Source organism: Ahaetulla prasina, chromosome 3 (assembly GCF_028640845.1).
Source record: "Ahaetulla prasina isolate Xishuangbanna chromosome 3, ASM2864084v1, whole genome shotgun sequence".
Lineage (NCBI taxonomy): Eukaryota > Metazoa > Chordata > Lepidosauria > Squamata > Colubridae > Ahaetulla > Ahaetulla prasina.
The window spans coordinates 83,204,402-83,230,583 of NC_080541.1; the positions used below are offsets into that span (position 1 = coordinate 83,204,402).

At 36.8% G+C, this 26,182-nt stretch overlaps 1 protein-coding gene across 4 annotated transcripts; it reads right to left on the reverse strand.

Annotated features, from left to right (window-relative positions):
• Positions 1-26,182, reverse strand: PRPF4B (pre-mRNA processing factor 4B). Of its 4 annotated transcripts, XR_009154304.1 has the most exons (19): positions 26,060-26,182; positions 22,508-23,701; positions 15,307-15,477; positions 14,763-14,915; positions 13,452-13,533; positions 11,779-11,989; positions 10,019-10,092; positions 9,338-9,428; positions 8,988-9,135; positions 7,577-7,714; positions 6,613-6,766; positions 5,783-5,897; positions 4,977-5,128; positions 4,483-4,569; positions 3,687-3,782; positions 3,001-3,135; positions 1,817-2,451; positions 1,021-1,066; positions 1-181 (listed from the first exon to the last, which is right to left on the reverse strand). XR_009154304.1 is itself a non-coding variant. In XM_058176194.1 (15 exons), exons 1-15 carry the CDS (start codon positions 26,161-26,163, stop codon positions 3,579-3,581), a joined length of 3,078 nt encoding a protein of 1,025 aa, XP_058032177.1. In that variant the 5' UTR covers positions 26,164-26,182; the 3' UTR covers positions 1,583-3,578. The 4 variants fall into 4 exon arrangements, 1 of the variants encoding a protein (XP_058032177.1); XR_009154303.1 differs by having other exon boundaries at positions 1,817-3,135; XR_009154302.1 differs by having other exon boundaries at positions 1,817-3,782.

The window sequence follows — 26,182 nt, forward strand, 5'->3', positions numbered from 1 at the left end:
TTAAAATAGAAAATGAAGCTTTATTAAAGAAAATTTCTGTTTTGTGCTGATTCAAAACTCTTGTGTTACAACTTGTCAATTTCAGTGGCAAAGACATTATTATCCTGAATTTTCAGACTGGTTCAGCTTCTTGATTTCACATCAAGCCATGTAAATTCCTGTCACAAATTTTCCACTTACCCTATATAGGAAGGGAAACATATTATTAGCAGAGTATTCAATATAATTTACCAAAATTGTTCCTAAACATTTTTTCTGTTATAACGATCTACGCAGTAGCACAAGACACCAATGAACAGAATAAAGCATACAGTACTTAAAATATATTTCTAACTCTGAAATACTGTTACAGAAATTAGGAATTTTAAACATCACTTATGCTTCTTCATATCCTCCCTTTGAAGATCTTTTGTTGAACTTAGATTGGCCTCCATGTGAAACCACCTTGTTTATAACATCTAATAGGATTGCTGGATAAGGCAAAAACTAAACTACCAGTACAGTATGGATTGGATTAGATTCTATAGTTTAACAAAACCAGAATCCAGATGTTTTTTTAATACAGACATCCAGATTCACATACTGTGTTGCTTAAAACAATGCAAAACGACTGAATCATTTATGTAACTTTAACAGAGTGTCACAGAGTATTAATAGTTGGCAGCCCAAATATACTTTAATGTGTATTACATCTATAACTATACCATTATAAAGTCTTAAGCAGCTATGTTGGCAATCCGATAAAGCATGAAGGCGTGCATGGAGGCTCTATAATGGATTTGAAATATAATCAGTTGCCTATCTCGGTTTTACTACAATAAAAATCTTATCCAGAAATGAAACAAATATTTTTATAAAGAAAACCAAAACCAAAAAACATCACAAGAGTACTATGCTAAGAACTGCTGGCATGAGAAAGTGTAAATGAAGTCTATATCTGTGAGCTGTGAACAAAAGAATTTTTTTCTTTAAAAAAAAAAGACATAAGAATGTTTTGCATATCTTTTAGAGAACAGAAACCTTTGTTCATGTCTTCTGGTTGCCATCATCTTCATTTGAACGGCACCTATAACACAAAGAATAAGTAAACAAGCAACTTTGTTTTTTCTTAGGAAAATTTAAAATTTTTGTAGCCATAAGTGGGGGAGGGGGGGAAAGGTTGTAGCTGCTACTGGAATTGTCATGACAACTGTCTTTTATTATTTGGAAGCAGGGACACGAACAAATGGTGAAGACCATCACATTTTATGACATGTGTCATATTGCCACTAGATGTGCAAGGGCGGCTGATAGCACTGTCAAAACAGCATGCCCCTTTACTGTGTGTGCAAAAGACTATCAAGTAATATATATCTTCCTTTCAGTGAAGTTGCTTTCTGTTTCCTGCACAAACAAGAAACATTTTAAATAAGTTGACAATCACATTTACTGCTTCTTAAGTAACATTAGAGAGACAGCGTAGAGATTCAAAATAGACAATATTATCAACTACTGTCGTAGTTTGTTATTCCATTATAGTAGGGAACAGCTCCTAGGAAGCATCCCAATAGCAAACAATTGGTTTGGCTGCACTAAATATGACTTCGTTTTAAGTACATGCCTTTTATGGATTTTAAAAATCCTTATAAACTTCAGAATATTATAAAGCATCTAAGTTTTAGCTAGGCAACATACACGAATCATCTGTTGTATGAACTGCTTTTAATAAAAAAGATTGGGCTGGCAAACAATTGATTCAGTTGGGTATCTTCATGATGAACAAACTATTTTTAAAGTTGTTGCTAAATGTTTATCTACACATGCTGTCAGAAATAACCTTGTTAGGAAGGTGAAGATGGTGTCTCAGCAAACCAGACCCCCTGGAGTAGGCGTTGAGTGGCCTGTGACTTGCTTTCCTTTGTCTCTCTCAGCACCATCAAAAAGGAAAAGTAAGAAAAACAGCACAAACATTAGTTAAAACCTGCATCTAATTCAATAACCTACAGGAATAAATTTCTTAACAATGAAAGCAGACAATATCTGCAGGGGGCTTGGGACAATATTTACATTGAATTGTCAATTATTAATAGTCTAAAATCTTTCAGGGGATCACATCTTTTAGTAATTGTTTTAATTAAAGGACTATTAAAAAGGAAAGTTCTTCTTATGGTTTACCTGAGTCGGCAACGCCGGAGACAAAAATCTTTTAAAAAGGGCTACCAATGCCTTGTTCACAAAAGACTTTATTATCTAATGATGCATACCGAAAACATACAGAAATCTGCATGGTCCACTTTACATGCAGCAGAACAATCTTCACTTTACAATAAGTGAATGTCAACTATTTTATGCAAGAGACAACACTTTAAAGTCACATTTCTTAAAGTTTCATTTACAAAAGAAATAAAAGGTAAAGAAGCAATTACCGCTTTTAAAAAGCAGCTGCTTTGTTCAAGAGTGGAAGGTTTATGCCTGTATTGAAAGACAACATGATCACAAATAATGAAAACAATGAACAAATGAAAACACCTTTAGCATAAAGCAGTACATTTTCAAATGACATACAAATAGCTAAAAAAAATTGTGGTGCTTTCTATCTGGCCAAGAGGAGATAAGGACTTTTGGAACCAGAGCTTAGCATTTGTTGTTAGTAAATGAAAATGACTTAAGTACTGGTTTTATGCCATCGTGAACTGTATTTAACAAAAGGTATAAAGTCTATGTAGCAAGTTGATATTTTTAAAAAAGTAATATAAACAGTACACTGAAGGCGCTCTCTCCATCAAGTGCACATTCCTCCACTTTTTTCCTTTGAATGTGATGATCAAACACAAGCTGGAATTATGCCACAGTTGTAATGCCAGAAAATAATATATATATTTATATATATATTTATATATAGGTATATCTCCTTTATAAAACATGCAGGGAATTCTGCTACAGAGTGACCGATTCTCGTTTGTCAGTTGATCCAGTACAATTAACATCTTAAACACCAGTGATGTTGATGGTTTAGCTTACCTTCAGTGTACTGAAAGTTGTACGCAACCTGCTTTAAAAGAGGAGACCATCCCTGTGGGCAGGCTCAAGAAGGAACAGACCCCTTTCGGCACTGACTACACCAAGGGCATGCTGCTGTGGCCTGCACGCACACACCTAGGAAAATGTAATATAAACAGCATTTATGCTGGCCATTTTTCAGAGACAAAAATGAAGCCAAATTTGCTAAAAACCAAAATCAACCACCCAGTCTTACTGATATTTCATCACAGATTTTTTTATATATATATAGTCCATGTGCGGATGTGTGTATGTATTATTTCAGAGGAACTGCAACCATATATTTTAGCACTGTACTCCTGTGCAGTCTTGGCAATTAAAATAATTCTACAGTGAAAAAATCTTCACATGAGACAAACAGATTTACTCTAACATTTCTAAAAGAAATAATCCACCTTTGTGTTAATTGAAATATATCATTCTTCCTCAATTTTGCAGGGGAATTATTTATATGTTATATGTACATTTATAAATTGCAGTGAAACTTCATCAGTCTTTGTATATTAACTATTCAAACCCTTTGAATATCTTCACTGGATTTAAATTTTCTCCTGGATGAAGGCATGCTGTAGGGCCTGGTTGATACTAATCCGTTTAGCTGGGTCTAACATGAGGATCTGGTCCAACAAGTCCTTCAACTGGTGAACCTTTTTGCGCTGATCTTCGGGGAGGCGTTGGCACCCAATTAAATCTGCAAGCAGGTCCTTTGTTGGATTAATGGTGCTCATCACAGTCACTTTTTCCTACCAAGACAAGGGCATCCAGCATTTATTTTCAAGATAACAGTAAAATTACCAAGAATATGAAACCACCAGTCCAATTAAGAGATTACACATTATACAATTGAAATTTGGCTTTTGAAAGCAAAACACTTTCCCCAAATAATAACTGTACCATGGCCCTAGTGTTGTCAATTGGAAGAACAGGAAAGGGAAAACAAAACTTCCACAGTATTGTAACTACAGGTAGTTCTCAACTTACAACGGTTCATTTAGTGACCATTCGAAATTACAAGGCTTTAATGTATCTTTTTTTTTCTTGGCTCTTTGTTTTCAGAGTCTAAGCACTGGAACCGTAAGAAATGGAACTGTAATTTAACATAAAGTATGTTTCTTGTAGTCTAGAGTGATAGCTACCTGTTTCTCATAATGTCTGGGTTAAAAAAACCTAGATCTTTAAGAATAATAGCATGAAGAGGACAGAAGGATCTTTTATAAATAAATGCAACCAAACCAAACAAGTCTTTTGGTCAGCTCAGGTTTACCCTCCTCATAACATATACATACCTAATACACACACCTAGTATGTTTTGAATTCTTTACTATATCTCACAATTTCCTGTAAACAAATGTGGAATAATATCTTGTGGAAGATATAACACCTTCATGCAAAATTTTAATTAAGGATGCCACAGAAAACAATCTTGCTTATGCTATTACTTACCCTTTCTGTTACTTTATCTACCTCTATGTACATAAAGTTGAGGTTTTGATCGAAGTGCTGATCTTTGAACACTCCTTTTCGGATCATCTAAAAAGAACAGCATTAAAAAATGTTAAAAGTGCAGCTTTTTAGTGTTTATCCTAAAAACAGTAAACCCATTTATTTCAATGACGGGTGAATGCAAAAATGAACTTTGGTATGTTTTCTTAAAATGAAAAAAAAAACTTTCAATCATTCTGTCATACACTATAAGTTTAACTCCAGAAAACTGAAACAAGTGTACACCACCCTTCCACAAAGTATTGGATTTTTATTTTTTACTTAAAATACTGTTTATTTGTGATTTAACATTAATTAGCATTACATCTATAAGCAATTTCCAACAACATTTATATATCTTTTTCCACAGGACACAGTTGGCTGGCTATTGGATATTTCAAGGGGGGGGGGGACACCTTGTTTTGCTAATTTTTATAAGGATTTCATTTCTTTACCTTGTTTGGCATCTTTCCTTTGAGGTCCATAGCAAGTTTCAACATATGATTATTGGTTTTCCCAGCAAATAATATTTTCCCAGTGTAAAGTTCATACAATGTACAGCCTACAGACCACATATCTATACCGTAGTCATAGATTTTGCCTATAACTGAAGGAGAATAATTTTAGATTACAGGTTATTTGGTCATATTAAACTGCAATAAATATAATTACTTTTTCTAAAATCAGCCTGGCAGAAAAGAGAATCAATTATAACATCTAGAATAGTTCTGTATGTCACCAACTCAGATAAGTGTCTAGCTGTAATTTTCCTCTTGTTTCTTCCTTATTTTGTCATTTACAAATAACTGATGGAAATACTAGCTGTCTTCTGTAAAATATTAAGTGGTACATGAAGAGAGATTCGGTAAAATAATACTGCATGATGTAGCAAAGTCTGAGTCGCATTATACTGTTTCAAATGTGCATCTCTTGAGTTCCATTCAATTGGAAAAAGCAGGATGAGTAAGAATAAGTTAACACACGTGCAAAATTCCATGTTAAATTCTTCATTTGTCAGGCAGATACTCAGATGATGCAGAGGCTTCTCCAGTGAACAGAAGGAAGGACCAAGAAGGATAGATGAACCAAGTTGTGAGGAGAGAATCAACCAAGAGGAAAAAAAGATTGGGAAGAACAAACTAAGGATCCTAGAAAAAGGCAAAAATGGTGGCATAGTTCTCAACAAGGGAAAAAAATGAGGACTTAGTTAAATTAATGTTTACTAATAATTTTAACTTAAATTCAGAGTAGATTAACTTACTAATTTCAGGAGCACGGTAAAATCGACTAACAAGATACGGTGTGATATCATTGTCAGCAACATGTGAAGCTGATCCAAAGTCACAAAGTTTTAAAATGGTTTTTGATTCATTCACCTAAAAGAAGCAAAAATAATAATTATGGATAAAAGTAATGAGTGCCACTACTATATGTGCATGTGTGTGTGCGCGCACACACACACACTTTCAATAGAAATCCCTTTTTTTGTAATTTATTATACACACAGCACACACACATGCTAATCATTACACTTAAATGATCTGCTAAAGGCTATTAAGAAACAGAATAGTGGACACAATAATGCCTTAGTCTACAATCCAGATAGTAACTTTCAACATTTTAAGCAAAAATATCAAAATATTGAGAAGTTGACTATGTTGCAATGTATTGATCTTACTTGTGAAGGTGATACATTTCCTATTAAAGAGGAGTTTGTAGCAACATTGTTGAAAACTGGAATTTATGCACTTGATAATTCAATAAAAAAATGAAGTCACAATAATCCAAACCATAAGCCATTCACATTTTTCCACTTTGATATAAAATGGGCAAAAAACTTCTACATATCATCTGAACAATGTTTTTGCACTTCCAATAGAAATCCCCCTTTACCTGCCAGGTAATCCTAGATTATGTTGGGACCACACACACACACACACACACACACACACACACACACACACACACAATGTAATGACAGTATGGCAATGAGAGCAACTGATATGGCAATTCAACTATAATGTTACAGATGATGAATATTCTTGTCTCTTTCAAAGAAACTGCTATAGAACTATAACTGAGATTACCTACCAAAATGTTATCTGGTTTGATATCAGCATGTAAAATGTTGCATCTTTTCAGAAGTTTCAAGGCCAGGAATAACTGCTGACTATAGGATCGCACAGCCTTTATATGGAGACCAACATCTTTTCCATATTTCTTTAGAACTTCTCGTAAATTCATACTAAATTGAGAACCAATACAATGAAACTATAACAAAACTTAATACACAAAATTCATTTTTACAAAAATCTGCAGAATAATATTTAAAAAATGACTCATTATAAATATATTTTTAAAATGTTTACATAGTATTTTTTATTCTTCAAATTACTTGCAAAGGACTATTGAAAAGAGCAGGTGTGCTAAGTTCATTAACTAGATTTGTATGAAAACCAAGCAGCTAAGCAACAGATGGGTAATTGTGAAAACTTATTTGCATTAATTATAGTATGGATGTTTCTTAGCAACTGCAGTGTGTTATTTTTCAACGTCTACTTCAAATAAAACTGACAGAAATTTGATGCTAAGAAAACAAATTATCTTTTCAAGATGACAAACTGCTTCAATATTTGCACATAAATTAAAGGATTTTATGTTAAGTGCTTCAAATACACATTAAAAAATTTATGTTTTCCACTTATTGATTTTATACTGTTTCTTCTCTGTCAGAATTCACTAATTTAATATTTTATTATTCAATCAAGAATTATACGTTACAGTTACAGCTATTAGATAAAAACTACTAACATATGAAAGAAGTCTTAAATTTGCTGACTAGAACAGGGAAGTGGAGACCAGTGCATGTGTACCCTTAAACTGTGAATAGATGAACAGATTTATATTAATTCTCAAATATGTTCATTAAATATGAAAATTATCATTAAACTGGCGGAATAACTATTTCTGAAGCACTATAACAATGTAAAACTTCATAAATCAGTATGATAAAACTTATTTTTAAAGGGGCTTAAATTTACTTTTTGATACATACCTCAGAGGTTCAAATACTAGACAAAGGTGCTGCTTATGGTAAAAATGTCGAAACAAACGTAGACAATGAAATTTGTCATCAGGGTCTGCATCATTGAGCTTCTTCAAGAATTCCAGTTCTTTTAAACCAGTTTTTTGCCTGAAAAAATATACTTTTATTACAGAACCCAAAAACCAAACTCCTCTTCTGTCTATATTCAATCATATAATTTTTAATGTTATAGTTTTTGATCAACATTTCAAAAAGTTCGAATTTGAAGTACATATCCATTCAAAACCAGATCAATTAATAAAAATGCAAATTCTGGGCACTTGGGTTTTTAAGAACTATGAGAAATTCCTTATGTATCCCTTTCCTATTAAATGTAGCAAAATCTGGGTATATGTAAACTGTTTAGGCATACAGTGTTCCAAGCTTAGGAAGGTTTGAGAGGAAAAATGCAGTGCACATTTTTGGGTCCATAAAACAGAACAGGACTGCTTTATTCTGGATGTCATTGAGAACAGGCTGTTCCTGGTAGTGGTGGCAATGTAATTAAGTGGAGGGGAAAAGTAAGTCTAAGAGCACTGGTTGCAATTGAGGGGAGACAGAGAAGGGAAGGAATTGGCAAAAGTTAAGGAAAGCCATGCTGAGAATCTGCTCTTAACTGGGGACAGCACTAGGGGTAGCAATAGCTATGGGAGTGCAGAGAAAGACGACACTGGATGGTAAAGGAAGCAGATCAGTGAGATCGTCATGGTAGAAGCTGCTGAGGGTAGCATGGGAGATGTGTACTAGTGTACTAGTTGTGTACACAGTTAAGCTAGGATTCTACTGCAACTTGCTCTGGAAAAAATAACCCTAAAAGTCCACAAATTTTCAATTTGCCAAACTTGCACATTATATAATTTTTGTTCTGTGCACACCTGTAGTAACATCTTACTTCTGTTGCATTTTAAAATCACTTGTTTCTGGCTTAAATACTAAGAGAGATAAGAGAGCTGCCAAAGGTTCCCTTCAAATGTCATACAAATTTATAAAGAACAACTAAAGTTAAGGAAATAGACAACATTTCAATTTTTTCTATAACATGTGGCTAAGTCACTATTTAATGAATAAGTTAAATGCCAGAAATATTTAAACAAGGCCAAACAATTTGCATTTTCCCACATGCTATTTGTTAAATTACGTAAAACATTTGATTTAAATATATTAATGATTTAAGCAATATGGCATATGAAAAACCCTGTTCTCTAGTGAATAAAACTAACCATTGAAATTTAATTTCAGTTAATTATACATATGATTGATAAATGTGACACTTTAAATAAATAACAAAATTCTGCTCATCAGGATTTCTTTTATATTTGTTATTTGCTATTATTATTGAATGGCTCAATACAATCAAAAGCATTTGAACTTTCTCACTTACATAAGTTCATTGTTTCTAATGATCTTCACAGCCACTTCTTGGTTTGCTCTCGCCATATCTCTGGCTCTAACCACATTACTGAAAACTCCTTGGCCAGTGTAACCGTACACATTGTAACGTTTATCTAGCACTTCACCTATGTTAACACCTGGAACAGGGAGGAGAGAATGGGGGGGGGGGGAAAAGCATATATGATGCCCTGGGTATTCAAAACAAAGCACAAGAACTAGTGAGAGCATTGCTACATACAAATTAGTTATGCAGAATGAAGACACCTTAATAATAAAAAACATTAATTTACCAATGTTATTCAGCAGATAACACGAAAGAAATTTAGCGACTATACTCACGGTAATATCCTTCAGCATCAGTCCAATTATCCCTGAGATTTGGATTTTCTTTGAAGTCTTTTCCAAAGCCAGCGGCTCTAAGACGTGCACTCTGAAATAAAGACTTAAGCTTTTTCATCACATTTTAAATATCTGAATTGTGTGTGTGTGTGTGAGAGAGAGAGAGAGCCGTGGTGGCACAGTGGTTAGGGTGCAGTACTGCAGGCTACTTCTGCTGATCACTGGCTGCCAGCAGTTTGACAGACTGAATCTCACCAGGCTCAAGGCTGACTCAGCCTTCCATGGTCGATGAAATGAGGATTGTTGGGGGCAATATGCTGACTCTATAAACCGCTTAGAGAGAGCTGTAAAGCACTATAAAGCGGTATATAAACCATAAGCATACATTCATACATTGCTGCGATAAGTAATATTAAGCAACCTATACGTGAAATATCTACTAACCTAAGAGTAAGATACCAGTGCATATTTAACTAAAGTTAAAAGTATTTTAATATTTACCCATTTACATCACACTGAGAAATTGCACAATCAACCAAAGATTGTAAAAACAGTTGAAGAATCATATTTTAAACTGTTTCTTGAAATAATTTAGTGAGTTTTAAGAGGTTTTTATATATTTGTTTCACTAAATGCTGTATTTCAACAACCATGATAAAATGTATCTATAAGTGCACCTACATCAAAATATGCAGCAAACATATCATCTGATTCTGTAAACATATCAGGAGCTGTGATTTTCTTCTGAGATGAACCTTAAACAAATATTTAAATAATTAGACTTAGAATAAAAGAAAATGAAATGATAAACAAGTTTAAAGACACACAGAGAATGTACAATTAATCTGACATCATCTTGGATGACATATACACAATTACAATCCATAAATAAACCAACAATCCATAAACACTACCAAGATGGTCAATTAAAATCTATGGGCTTGAAATGACTGAAGAATAAGATTTTCATTTAGCACTAAAGTTAAGATGGTTAATTTTACAATTCTGAATGGAGAAAGCTGTGCCACCTCAACTCAAGAGAAGATAGGAATTAAGAGCTTAATCTCCCAAACAGCTTTCACTTAGTTTAAACTACACAATACACTCATTTCAACTTTTAAAGATTCCAAAATTAAAACCTGCAACCTATATACTACTAAAGCTCTCATCATGATCTTGAACTGGGCGAAATGGTGCATCAAAGGCTAACAATTTTTGAACCAAGATACCTCAAATGGACTAACTTACAGAATGTCTAAAATCCAGTATAAATGACTCCTAAGGGAATGAAACTTGGAAAAGCTGTGACAATTTCAAGTGTTTCTGACTGCTGCTGCATTGTTGCTGTGGTCACATAATCATTTTCAATGTTCCATGATAGTTTCCCAGCCAGTCTCACAATCCCTCCCCCACTTAGCAGCAGTCACTTACTCCCTTGCTTGCTGGGAAGAAAAAGGGAGGGGAGGTTTTCAACACTCTGTGCCAGATTCCCACAAGAAAACTCAATGGGCAAGCCAGCAGAAAATTGGAAGTTGCCCCTGCTCCCAGTGCTTTTGGTCATTTGGTTTCTCTGCTTAGGAAATATATCTGAAATGATGACAAAAACCCAACAGAGCATGGGTTTTCTAGTACACCTTAATTTTTAAACTAGAAGGATGTTTTATAGCTGACTGTAAAACTAGGTAATGTAGATCAATTTATCATTGCATATGGAACAGTTTCTCTGCTTTTGAGAATATAAGGATGAGAGTGAGCTGAAATACTCATACTAGCTAAGAGAAATGGACATTTAATTCAATTTTCTACTTTTCTTTTAACTGTAAGAAATCTTAATATTAAATACATGATACTATATTTATTACCATATTAAATAAACTTTGAAATGCTAATACATGGTGTTTTTTAGAAATATGTACACTGTGTCCGTCTGATATATTGTATTAAGTGACATTAAACTAGGTGAAATTCATTTATTCAGTTCTATAAAGATGTTTGCAAAGAGAAACAAGTAGTAGTTTCTCTTAACTTTTGCCATGAAAATGTACTTCAGAGGGTTCCCAGCAGAACATTTTTGAGGACAAAAGGAAGTTGCAGGAAGGGGAGAGGAATGAAAGGAGAAAATCATACTGCAGGAATAGAAGTCTGCCCAGCATATAGTACACTTCACCTATTGTGCTAAAGATTGAACAGTAATCTTTAAAGTCTATAAATTAAGTCTATCAAGAATATATTTTTATCTTCAGTGTCTCAAGTCCATCAGTGGCTTCAGTCATAATTTGGCTAATTTGCTATTTAGCTACAAGTAACAAAAATATTGTTTAAATTCAGTTATAAATTAAGAACGTAAATTGCTTTACTTAGCTGTCCTAATGTAAATATCTTGCTGTTGATTGTTTGGTAATTATTTTTTCAGAATGTATTAAAAACTCTGTAATTGTTACCATTATTTTGTTCAACTGCCATGAGGTTGTGTTTTGCCTTCACTGAGGCTTCAAAAGTATCCACATTTTCTCGCTCATACTCTTTAACATCAGCTGCTACCCGTTCAAGAATGCCTTCTGGTGAGTTGGAACGACTGCGAGTACTGCTTTGAGGGCTGCTTGGTTCAGATGGCACTGACATGTTACTATCCTCTGTTAAGTACTTGTATTTCTAAAAAGGAAAAAAGCCATAATTTATATTGGATTTGATAATGAGATAAATAAAAATGCTATCTATACTTCCTCCAGCATTATGAAAGAATCTATTCACTGCACCTCCTGCACTATATATCTGCATTTTATATCTCTTATGTTTTTGCTGCATTCCTGAAGCCCAAGAGCAACCTCCCAAGAATTAAGATTCTGCTATAAAAGCAAATCAACTTCCTATTGTGCACAGGTTATGTTCCTTCTTGGATATGGAGGCACTTCTCCCAGCAACTCATGCCCTGGTCATCTCTCACTTGAACTATTGCAATTCACTTTACATGGGGCTTACCCTTGAAAACTATCTGGAAACTTCAGCTGGTATAGAATGTGGCTGCAAAAGCAAATTTTGATGCCCCAAGAGCGATGCATGTAATGTTTTGTTACGCTAAGTTGCACTGGGTGCCAGTTTGCTTCCAGGTCCAATTCAAGGAGTTGGTTATGTGCTTTAAAGGTCTACATGGCAGATACTCTTCTGGAAGAGTTTGAATACCTGGCTCTGCCAACTCACTCAGAGCACACAACCTTGAAATTTTGAAGTACCTTAAAGGCAACCCCCTCACCTTTTAACTTTGTTCTATTCTTCTTATAACTACCTCCTCTTATTGAAATATACTATTTTTATGTTTTTAATTGTACACTTCCCAGAGTTGCTCTGTGAGATGAGCAGTCTCTAAATTTGATTTATAAATAAATAAATATGCATTCAGGCAGTTCTAGACTGAGAAATCTATTTCATATTGTACATTCCAAACTGCAATAGCCTGTCATTTACTATGCAAGTCCTTTTTTCAATCTATTTCTTCTTAACTACTTTCCTCTTTCAGCTGCCACATGTGGGGAGATACATAGTAGCAACCAATTATGTCAGAAAATGTTCGGACTGCAAGGCCATTTTAATATCTGAACACACACTAGCGAATATGAACTATGTTTTGAAGCTCGCTATATCACTCCACTGGTTATAATAATGTACAGCAGCTGTTTGAGCTAATGCCTTGATAAACTGAACAAAACAATGATTCAACATGGAGGCATACTTCTTTTCTATCCATAATGGGCAGACATCTAGCTCTACATACAATTGTTATATAAATTTAAGAATTCCTCAGTTTTCATTAATTGCAAAGATTTCTTTTGTGCAACCCATAAAGGTCCCCTTTAAAAAAAAGGCCCTACATTATAAATGTTTTAACAAATGTCATTCAGAGCCATTACAACTTTGAATAGTAGGATTATTTTAACACCTGACAATTACAATTACAACCTTGTGTACATGACATCTGGAATTTACAACTTTTTATTTAGCGGTTTTAAAGCAAACTCTGGACAGCTCCAAGATGTTACAAGTAAATGACATTTCGTCCAATAATTCAGTCTACTTAAAATTTTAGTCTAGTCTGAATAGAATTAGCAACATAACAAACCTGCACAATTGCTTGCCTCTGTAATCTTCTTTGCTCTATTAGAGCTTCCTCATCTTCTTCTTCAACATCGAAGTCTTCAAGGCTAGTATTATATAAATTAACCATTTGACATCTTAGTACTGTATGTACTGATACAAGAACACATATTTCCAAAATAACATTCAACGTTCTTGGCCTGAAATTCACAGAAAATTTCATCTGTGTCCTTAGGCAGCAGCTAGTTTTCTTTACCGTATCTTAAAAGCTTAATTAGAAAGTCTTCCTGAAGCAAGCTGGTTAGAGGGAAAAGTGGATTTTCTCCCATGTTGTGATGCATGTCCATTTTATAGTTCTCAACTCCAACACTATCAGGAAGTTCTACACTTTTATGGACAAGAATTGTTTTATTTTAAAGAATTCCAGGGAACTAGAAACACTTTCCCCCTTTTCATAATGAAATGAAGCTGCCTGGGTGACTTTGGGTAGTCACACTCTCAGTCAACTCATCTCATAGGATTGTTATTGGGGTAATGGAAGAAGGAATATGTTTGCCCTAAGTTATTTATAAAAATAATGAAGGTGGGATTTTAAAAATTACAATAAATATTGTATTACACAAATTATGTTTATTTCAGTTATTGTATAGGGAAGACTAGTCTCCCTTGTACAGGTAGTCTTCATCTTATGACAGTAATTTACCCTGGAACTACAGTAGTAAATTGTGGTGGCTGTTAAGCAAGTAACCCTATTTTATGTGGTTTTTTTGTGGGTCAGTCACTGAGCAAACTAAGTGGTTATTAATATTTTGATAAACTTTTGATACAATCAAGATAATTTAGTTTGTATCATTTTTTTAAAAATCTAGTGGGGGGGGTCAATATAAAATAAGATTAGTCTAGCAAGAATTGTTCTTGGCAAATCCATGCTGGCCACTGCACTGCTTTTAAGGTGCTTACAAAGAATTCTCCTTATGATCTACTCTAAAGATTTCCCAAAGTATTGATACAGATTATCTAGCATCCAACAATCATCCAGTACTTCACCTGTTCCCAGGACTTTTCATAGTTAATATTTAAATATTCAGTTATATTATTAAACTACTTCAATACCAATCCAGTTTCTAGAGTTTTAAAACAACTGAAAAAAAAATCATTTTCCTTACCATGTTTCTATCCCATCTTAATGAAAAAAGCACTTGAACGACATAATGACTAATGCAACAAAAGCAAATCCATTACAACTTACTTTACTCACTAGCTTCAGCTCACAATTTAAGGTTTCTTATCATTCCAGGGTATCTCACTATATGAGATACTGAAATACAACACTTACTTTTCATCAGATGAAGATTCTTGCTCAATCTTCATTCCTTCCGAAAGGCTTCCCTTAAATTTATCTTCTATTTTGCTCCTGCTCCGTCGTCTACGGCCACCTCGTGATCTGGATCGCCTTCTCAAACGAGATCTACTACGTCTACCCCTGTCTCTGAAAATGGATTTAACAAAATATGTACTTTTATAACAACCATATTCATTTTGTTTGATACTATTATTCAAACATTTATTGGCAAAAAGGAATATAATCTGACATGAAGTTTCAGCTATGAAATTGGAAAAAGTAAACTCACCTTGAAAAGAATCATTATTTTTTAGCATAAAGATACGATTACACTGCATCATGTAACAAAAGATAGCACAATCTTCCCTATTGCAGAGCATTACACATTCTCATAATCTGCTTCAGAGGGACAAGAGATTTCAGGATACTGATGTATTTTGATGACAGGTGGAAAGATGGAGAAAATCAATCCCCTCATGCTAATGGACAATGCCACTTGTACAGTGTTCATTTTGCTTACAAACTATACAGCTTTTACCTCCTCCGAGGAGATCTACTTCTCCTTCTTGGAGACCGGCTACGTCGAAGTGGAGAGCGAGATCTTCGTCGAAGTGGAGACCTGGATCTTCTTCTTGAAGGAGACCATCTAGGTGGACTGGCATCTTTTGATCGCTCCCTTCTTGAGAGGATGTCATCTCTAGTTCGTGTTCTTGAAGCAGGTAAAAAAGAAAAAGGAATTATAACCTTCGATGAAAGCCACTTTAAAAGTTCAATCCGAAATTAAACTAGAAAAGAATATTTAACAGATAAATTTAAACAGAAGAAAAATGTTAAACAAAAGGATGGTTTTGTTACCTAACTCAAACTTAGGATCTCATCTTCTCTGATGATTAGCAATCTGAGCTATGTAGTTCAGAAGCTTTAGAGCAGGGGTGTCAAACTCAGTGGTGTCACGTGACGTATCGGGACTTTTTCCTCCTTTGCTAAACCAGGCGGGGCACATGAAGCATCCAGCCCGCGGGCTGCAAGTTTGACACCCCTGCTTTAGAGGATATCAGGCTGGAAAGATTTTCACAATCTTTGAGGTAGGTTGCTGACAAGGAATGAAATATAACAAGACTTATTTCCTAGTTTACATTCTAAAACCAAGAATCTAGAAAACAGAAATTTAAGTAACACTAAAGACAGTGTTATTTCTAAAGAAAGAAACATAATTTATCAGCATCTAAATTACATGAAATGTTTAAATTGTATCTTCATATACATTAATCTGAACCTCCTGCACTTGTGTTTATGTAGTTATTAGGGACATATTTTAAAAACATGCAATAAAGCATAAATATCACTACTGTATAGATTTTTTCTTTGAAGTTTGCAGTGGTGCCAACCATACTAAAATTATTAATGTGCATGATAGCCTAGAGGAGGTATGTCTTTTTGTGAATCTATCATGAAGAGCCAAGACAACTAAACAATCACTTTATTCTAGTGAGCTGATAAGTAGAACCTGAAAACAGAAGTTAGTTACTTCCCAAACCAAACAGGGCCTGCTGAACAGATAAAGAAAAAACAAAACTCCGTAAAGAGAAACAGGACTCTGATAGAAGACACTTGTGGCTAACAATCTAAAATGGGTCTAGAAAGCCTGGCAATGTTGGCTGATCCTGAGATGGACTGGAGAGGCTGGATCTATGTCAGCAGTTTTATTTTAAGAGTAGCTCCTCAAATGGAGCATGTACAATCCAGAAACCTAGATTAGGGACTAGAATCTACCTGCAGAGACAATCCAGGTAGAGAAAAACCGTTCTACCAGCCAGAGATTAAGCAAAAATGTAATTATCGAGTATATGTAATTAAGCTGCATAAGATCTACTAGAAAGTTTCATTTAACATGTATTTTAAATCTCAAGTGGTGGCTTAATTCCATCACTACTCACAGTATATTTTAAATGTCCAATTGTGATTGTATTCCTACCCTGCTGGCTATTGGTAAAAATGGGCAACAGAAGGGATTAGTTTACTTAATTGCAGATTACAGTTGTAAAACTAGTCTGGAAAATAATAAAGTGAAAATTCACAACAGGCTTCACTGTTATCCAAATTGTTGTAGAAAAATATTTTTAAATATTAAGGATAAGGTTTTTTTTAAAAAGCTATGAAAGTAAAGCCAGACTCTGTAATGATAGCTTTAAAATGATTACAGTGTGGCAGATAAAATCTGAAATGCTTAATCTAGAAAAAATGACTCAAGAAAGAAGCAGCTGTGGATAAATCACGATGTACAGTTTAAAGGGGGGGGTGTTATCATCTGAGGGAGGCAAAAAAGTAACATTTCTTAACTATCACATTTTTTGCTTTCCTCAGAAAGAATTCTATTCTTTTTTAAAAAAATATACTGCCTTGCATTTCAGCAATATACATGATTTGGACTACAAAACTGAAGATATAGTATAAGCATATTTATAGAAACAAAAAAGTATTAACTCTACCCACTACTTTTCAAGACATAAATGGGACAAAGTAGCATATATATTTAAAAAGCAGTACACTAGACAATGTAATAATGTGACTTTACTTACAGAATTAGTAAAAAGATTCTTGCAATAACCAAAGCATATTATCATGAGCAAAATTAACCTACTGATCAGATAATACTTTCTTCATATTATACAACATATTACAGCAGTTTTAGGTTTCAGCAAAGTATTAGCTACTGTCTACACTTAATCCTCAACTATTTTATTGCCTCTAGCAATAATGCAACTAATTCAACAGACATTAGTTTGCTTTCTCACATTCAATATACTTAAGCTTAATCATACTGTATAAAATCTGCATAAGGAAAACCTGAAAATTTTGTTTTCCCCAAGTTTCAAAATCTTCTCATCACTAAAAAGGTTTTTCTTTTCATTAATGTAGCTTAGATCTACAGTAAGTTAAACTTGGTGCATTGGATCTAGACTTCTTGTAGTTGTGAAATGGATTTCAACACAAGAACAGAGATGCCCTACTAAATCATACATTGACCCATCTAATCCAGCGGTTTTTTCTTACAGCAGCCAACCAATTGAGCAAAGATGCTTAATAGTACCCCACACAACAGATGGCCTTCAGAGGCAGTCACACAGCCATCAAGGTTAATAGGCCATTGTTTCCTATAACTTCAATGAATTGGTCTTATTATTATTATTTTTTGAAGCTCGCCAAACTGACAGCTAGTAAAAGTCTCACGTTGATGATTTTCAAAGTTTAATTATACATTGGGTTAAAAAAAATCCTTTTCTCTGTGCTGATACTTTCAGTATTCAATTTCATGGTTCTGATTCTAGAATTTTGGAAAAGAAAAAATAGCTTTTCCTTGTGTATTTTATTCATACTACCTATAATTCTGTATACCTCAATCATATCCCTCGTTTATCTCCTTTCTGTAAATTCTTAAGTGTCGTAACAGTTTTTCCCAGTTTAATGATTCATTTAATAACAAATTAATAAAATATAACATTTAAAAGTTATCAGAAAAAGTATACAAACAGCATATTTGAGCTGTACCTCAGATTGCCGGGTGTGAATCCCTCTTTGTGAGGTGGGGTCATAGGTGTCAGATGGGCTTGCTGGTCACGTACCTGGCTCCTTGCTGCGTGACAGCCGCCCTGCCCGAGCTCCTGGAGGTGCTGGCTGGGGTGGCAGTTGAGACCCCCAGACTTTTAGTCATGGGGGACTTTAACTTGCCATCTTCCGGCTCGTCATCGACGGCAGCTCGGGAGTTCATGGCTTCCATGACGGCCTTGGACCTGACCCAAGTAGTTGATGGCCCTACTCACATTGGGGGTGGCACTCTGGACCTGATTTTTGTCTCTGGTCAGTGGTTGAGAGATCTGGACTTAAAGGAAATAGTCATTGAACCTTTGTCATGGTCAGATCACTCTCTTCTTCGCCTGGACTTTCTGACCGCCATTCACCACCGCAGGGAGACGGAGCCGATACGTTGGTTCCGTCCCAGGCGCCTGATGGACCCGGATGGGTTCCGGACGGAGCTTGGGCCATTTCCTGAGGGTCTGGCTCACGGCTCGGTTGAGGAACTTGTTGCGGCCTGGGAACGGGCCGCGGCGGGGGCCTTAGACCGTGTCGTGCCTTTGCGGCCTCTGACCCGGCGCAGGTCCCAACCGGCTCCTTGGTTCTCCGAGGAGCTGAGAGGGATGAAGCGCCGGAGAAGACGCCTAGAGAGTTCCTGGAGGTCTAGCCGTTCGGAAGCTGATCGGACACTAGTGAAGTCCTATACTAGGACTTACCTAGTGGCATTGAGGGAAGCGAGGCGTAGCTACGCCTCCTCATTGCATCGGCAGATAACCGCCCAGCCGCCCTGTTTGGGTGACCCGCTCCCTCTTACACCAGGGGAGCGGGATGACCCGCTGCAGGACGTGCTGAGGAGTTTAACGGTTATCTATACGATAAAATCGCTCAGCTTCGGGATGGTTTGGACCAAGATTGCGTGATACGGGTGAGACGGCTGAGGGTGGTCTTGGTGACATTTTATGGGATGAGTTTGACCCTGTTGCTCCGAGGACATGGACAGGTTGTTGGGGAGGCTGAATGCCACCACATGTTTACTGGACCCGTGCCCCTCCTGGTTGGTGCTGGCCACGCAGGAGGTGACCCGAGGCTGGCTCCAGGCGATTACGAGCGCGTCTTTGGTGGAGGTGTCTTTCCGGCCGCCTTGAAAGAGGCGGTGGTGAGGCCCTCCTCAAGAAGCCTTCCTGGACCCGGCTGTTTTAGGTAATTATCGTCCGGTCTCCAACCCGCCGCGGCGAAGGTTGTTGAGAGTATGGTGGCATATCAGTTTCCTTACACCTGGATGAAACTGTCTATCTAGACCCGTTCCAGTCCGGTTTCCGGCCCGGTTACAGCAGGCGGCTTTGGTCGCGTTGGTGGATGATCTCTGGAGGGCCAGGGATAGGGGTTGTTCCTCTGCCCTGGTCCTATTAGACCTCTCAGCGGCTTTCGATACCATCGACCATGGTATCCTGCTGCGCGGTTGGAGGATTGGGAGTGGGAGGCACCGTTTGCGGTGGTTCTCCTCCTATCTCTCCGACCGGTCGCAGTCGGTGTTGACAGGGGGGCAGAGGTCGGCCCCGAGGCCCCTCACTTGTGGGGTGCCGCAGGGATCGATCCTCTCGCCCCTTCTGTTCAACATCTACATGAAGCCGCTGGGTGAGATCATCAATGGGTTCGGTGTGAGGTACCAGCTGTACGCGGATGACACCCAGCTGTACTTTTCCACACCGGACCACCCCAACGAAGCTATCGAAGTGCTGTCCCGGTGCCTGGAGGCCGTACGGGTCTGGATGGGGAGAAACAGGCTCAAGCTCAATCCCTCCAAGACAGAGTGGCTGTGGATGCCGGCATCCCGGTACAGTCAGCTAAATCCGCGGCTGACCATCGGTGGCGAGTCATTGGCCCCGATGGAGAGGGTGCGCAACTTAGGCGTCCTCCTGGATGAACGGCTGTCCCTAGAAGATCATTTGACGGCCGTCTCCAGGAGAGCGTTCTACCAGGTTCGCCTGGTGCGCCAGTTGCGCCCCTTTCTGGACCGGGAGGCCCTTTGCACGGTCACTCACGCCCTTGTGACGTCTCGCCTGGATTACTGCAACGCTCTCTACATGGGGCTTCCCTTGAAGAGCACCCGGAGGCTGGAGTTAGTTCAGACTGCGGCTGCGGGTGATAGAGGGAGCCCCTCGTGGCTCCCGCATAACACCCATCCTGCGCAGGCTGCACTGGCTACCTGTGGCCTTCCGGGTGCGCTTCAAGATTTTGGTGACCACCTTTAAAGCGCTCCATGGCATAGGGCCGGGTTATCTACGGGACCGCCTACTGCGACCAGATACCTCTCACCGACCCGTGCGCTCTCACAGAGAGGGACTCCTCAGGGTGCCGTCAGCTAGGCAGTGTCGGTTGGCGACGCCCAGGGGAAGGGCCTTCTCTGTGGGGGCTCCCACCCTCTGGAATGAACTCCCCCCAGGACTCCGTCAACTTCCTGACCTTCGAACCTTCCGTCGCGAGCTCAAGACACATTTATTCATCTGTGCAGGACTGGCTTAGATTTTTAAATTTAGAGGGGTTTTAAATTGATTTTAATATTTATATTTGATATTTATATTTCTATTTTTAATAATTCGGGCGCTAGAATAAGTTTTTTAAGGATTATTTTAATTTATTGATTTTGATGTTTTATATGCCTGTAAACCGCCCTGAGTCCTTTGGGAGATAGGGCGGTATATAAATTCGAATAATAAATAAAATAAATAATAAATATTGATAAAAATGCATTTCTTAGGGTAACTTATAATCCATTCAAACTCATGAAAATCTTACATTAAATTATAAACATTAGTGATATTGTTTCTATGTTAAATATGGAAGTTTTGTGTCAGTATTTTAGATTTGATTCTATAGCTATGCCAGCTACACGAAACTAAAACATACATCACCAAAATTCACTGTCAAATCTAAGAATGTGTTGCTTCAACAGATTTTCAGTTTTCATGTAATTTAATTTCATCTTATAACAGTTAAAGATATACAGAAATAAATTCCACTGAATTTGAAATTCTTTTAAAATATGCTGCATTTTAAAATGCAAGACATATTTATATTCAATGACTGCACACTAATTTAAGCATATTGACAGATATCACTGAACTGATTCCCAAAATAAAACTATAACAACACAAACACTAATTATATTCCAATATACTAAGAAATTGAGGATTGTTTACTAAAAATATTTTAATTTACATTAGTTATTTAATCCGTTTATGTTTTGCTGATAAACTACAAGTACAGAAGAATAAAGAGGACAAGCTTAACGTCTTCGTTAAGAAAAGATCTGTCAAATTAGAATTCTCAAAATACAAACATATTTATTACTATATTCAATGTGTTTTTCTGTTCTGAACAATACAACCACACTTCAGATTCTCATACAACCCAGCAATTTATCTGCCAATTAGGACCAGATCATGTGCTTCCACCTGATACTTCTCTTATTAATCTCTGAATTGCACTGCCTCTGCAACTTGCCCTTATTATCAAAAAGAGTGGCTCTTTTATAATCATTTGCATTCACTGAGTCCAAAAACAGAGATATCTTAAACAAACCCCCAAAGCATGGCTAGACTTGATGGCAGTTAAATAATATACATTGCTCTAAATCCCCTCAAGGTAAACTGACTCTTGCCATAGATATGCTTCTCTTTGAGTTTGATTACTGTAGAATGTATTTTTATGTAAAACTATCTTTAGTCTGTTGATTTTTTGTACTGTAGTAGTCAATAGGCAGGTAGTTTCTACTGAAAATAACAGAATAGCACTGTAGGGGAAACCAATGAAAATGAGTCAATTCATAAATAATACAAGTCACAGACTGGCACTACAAAAATAAACAAATCACATGCTCACCCATTCTATCGCACTCTAAACATTTAATTTTTTATTGCACATTCTTTAGGTCCCCCCAGACTTCATCTTCTAAAACAGGACAGCTTTGCAATATAACTAACAGCCAGGAAGTGACATGAATATCATATCATCATCATCATCATACATACCATCCCAAAGGCAGATTTTTGGAGCATGCAATGATATTGGCAAATACTGGCAAAAACTATCCTCCACCCACTCCCATTTTCACAATTGTGAATAATGTCTAAACCAAAATCATTATTTTTTTCCATCAGCATTACCTGGGAGAAGAAAAACGTCTCCTTTCCGATTCTCTTCTTTTTCTATCTGCTGATCTGCTCTTTGCTCTCCTACCAGGAGACCGATTTCGAGATGGTGATTTACTCTGTTTAGATCTGCGATCATTAAGCAGGGGTGATCTGCTGCGTCTTAGTTTATCTCGTGGTTTTGGGGATAAACTTCTTCCTTTAGGACTACGACCAGGTCTTTTACTAGGAGACCTGTTTTCTTTACCTGATGACATATCTTTTGAAGGTGATTTGATGAGCTTCTTTTCTTTTTCAGTCTCAGATCTCCTGGATTTTCGATCTTTCGATCTTGATTGTCTATCTTTGGATTTGCTTCTTTGTTCTATTGGAGATTTGGATCTTTTGCTACGATCTCTAATTTTATTTTCATTAATAACCGGAGATTTTTTACGATCTCTTGATTTGATCTTATCTTCTGCTTTAGTTTTATCTTCAGGAGGAGACCGTGACTTCCTATTTTTTTCTTGAGAGCGCCTTTTAAGGGTTGGAGATTTTGACTTTCCTATTTGATCTTGAGACTTTATTCTTTTAGATGGGCTTTTAGATTTTTTTCTTTCTTTTGATTTACTTCTAGTAGCTTTCTCTTTTATGCCATCAACTCCTGACTTGCTTTTCTTTTTATCAGACTTGTGTCGAGTCCGTTCTTTTGATCTGCTCTTACTGCGTTTCTTTGAACTTTTATTGTCTACAATCTCAAGCTTTCCCTTAACATTTGATTTATTTGCAGATCTAGTTCCATTTCTCGCCTTATCATTGATTTCTCCTTCTTCTTCTGAACCTGACTCATATCCTTGTAATATTAATCCCATCCCAGATTGAACCTTTCCTTCCATTAGCTCATTTTCAAGTTCAGCTTTTAATAATGCTCTTTGTTTCTCTAAATCTTCTAGAGGAGCTAAGAAGTCAATTTTAGTTCTTTTTGCTGGGCCATCTTCTTTATCAGAGATATCAGCAATCTCCTTTCGTTTATGTTTCTTATGTTTGTGCCTATGTTTATGCTTTTTGTCCTTATCTTCTTCTGAAGAATGTTTGTGTTTCTTATGTTTGCCTCGATGTTTGTGTTTCTTCTTTTTATGTCGACTATGTTTAATTTGTGGTTGGTCTCCTTCTGAAATATCTCCATTTTCTTCATTTGCACTTCGTTCAGATATATCAGCTTCTTCAATTCTGTAAATATATTTCAAAAAGCAGAATCTAAATAAATATAAATCAACAAAATATTCTTTATGCTATATCTTACAATCAGACAATTCTAAGATATTTAAATAATTTAAATCATTTTAGGCAGAGAGATAGCAAAATGATCTGCTGGGTGTACATATGTTTACTTCTACTGTTTAAATAAATGTCACATGATAGAATTCAAGTGGTAAACTAGAAAATGGGTGGAAATTGATTCCAGTTATAAAGATGTAATATTTAGAATTTCACACAAGAAGTAGAAATGACAAAGAAACGAGTAAATGAAATGCCAGGGAATCAGATTTGCCATCTTGTGACAGTATAAAACATTCCCTCTTTGACTTGTCTTTAACCAATGTGAAAGGAAAATTTTCTGGGATCCATATGTTCAATTAAAGAAAACTCTGGTACTAAGATATATGGTGCTTGCTTTACACGTGATTGTTCCAAAAAACCTGACATTTAAAATACTTTGCAACTGCATATTATTAGATGCTTATTAATCTGTTGATTCTGAAACATGGTTTACAAAATTCTTATAACATTTTTCTCCACATCAGAATTTTTAGTTTTTGTATTTAATTTACAGCTCACCTTTATTATTTTTATAAACAACTAAAGACAGCGAATATATCTAACATACCTTCCTCCTCCTATTTTCACGACAACAATCCTGTGAGGGCTGAGAAAAAGTGACTGGCCCAAAGTCACAAGCTGGCTTTCAAGCCTAAGTCTAATACAAAAATCAGGCTAGCTTGATTTTTTTTTAAAAATCGAAATGGAGTGCTATAGGATGGGCTGGACTGGGGGAGTAGACAAAGAAATGGGAAAAAAAAACTGAAGGAGTGTGGTGAGGAGCAAGAGATCACCTTTGTATCACTGAGGAGGTGGAGAGAGAGATGTTGCTTGGCTCAGGGTCTCTTCTACCCTTCCTCCTCCATCTTGAAACATTAGATGGGTATTGATTCAAGGACAATGAACAAGAATGGCAATATGTGCAAAGAAGGAAAGACACCAAGGCATGTGCACAATGAACAACTGTACAGACAGATCAGAAACTGATCATTTTTATTTGGGGCTTGAAGTCATTATAGTTGTTTCACTATATTTAGCAACTGACTAATCAAATGGAATAGAACTTTAAAGAAGTTTAACAGGCACCGTACTTTACTGTCTCACTGTCAAAAATTTATTTAGTATGTCATTTTTATATCTAAAATTGTTTATAGCTATTGAAACTCAGCCAATTTCAGTGAATTCGGCAAATTTTCTTCTATAACATTGTGTACAAAGCATCATAGAATCTAATACTAGCCAACTCATTATGCTGTTGGAGCCCACCTCCATTGGTCTTCAACATTATAGCCAAAGGTCAGAGGGATAATGCAGACTGGTCTCTAACACACTTGCGTCTTAGTGCAAGTTGTTAAATCAGTCAAGGAGAAGGATCAAATTCTTCTAACCCTATGTAATGTTACTGTAGTTTATAGGGGAGTACAATTTGTGTCAAACCTTCATAAGGAGCAATATCTCTCAGTTACCTGAAACACATTAGAATAAACAGTGAAAAGTGAACATTAACGATCTAGAATACAGAGATACAATGTATCAACCTTAACAGTGGCCAACACCCCTCCCCCAAAATGGAGGCTCACATTCCCATTTTACCAAGTCCCATTTACCTCAAAAAAATCCTTTTAAATTCATTTTGAAATAAATGTGCACGTGATCACTTAATTTGCACTTGGATTTATTTTGTTATATCGTTCCTCCATAATAAAAAAAAAGTCCGATCACTGGTAAGATTATTCCTCCTGTGCATGTTATTTGGGAGTATATTTAGAAAGGAAAACCACACATGCACCAATCCTTCCACACACGATTTAATGAGGACAAAAGACGACTTTCTTTTCAAAGAGTCGGGGGTTTTTCCCCCCCTAACATTCCCCCACCCCTTCTTCATCAGAGGATCGTGCGGAGGGCATTAGAAGGTAGCAGCCGTTAGGCGAAGGCAAACCCTCGGACCAGCTTCCAAGTATTTGTTAAGGTCTTCCTCTCCCAATTGAGCGGCAAAGCGATAAAGCGACAGGAAGGTCAGAACCGTAGGACTAAATATGACGGCTCGGGGAAGGGGAAGAAGCAGCCAGAACTCCGGAGTCAGGCCCGACGAAGGCCTCCCAGCGACCGTTATAACAGCTCGTCGATGGCGCGTTCTAGGCCCTCCGCTCGCTTTTTCCCCTCCCCCCTCCGTTCCCTCCCATTTCCTCGTTAAGTGAAACGCAGCTAACAAGGCCAAGCATAATTATCATCTTTAAATTAATAAAATAAAAAAACCAGCCTTACCCGTGTCCCCGCATTGCCAACTCCACCAACGTCGGGGCAGCCATTTTGAACTCCCAAACTCCTTCTTCGCCGCCGCCACTGCTGAGGGCCGGCGAGTGGCGCATGCGCACTAAGGGACACAAA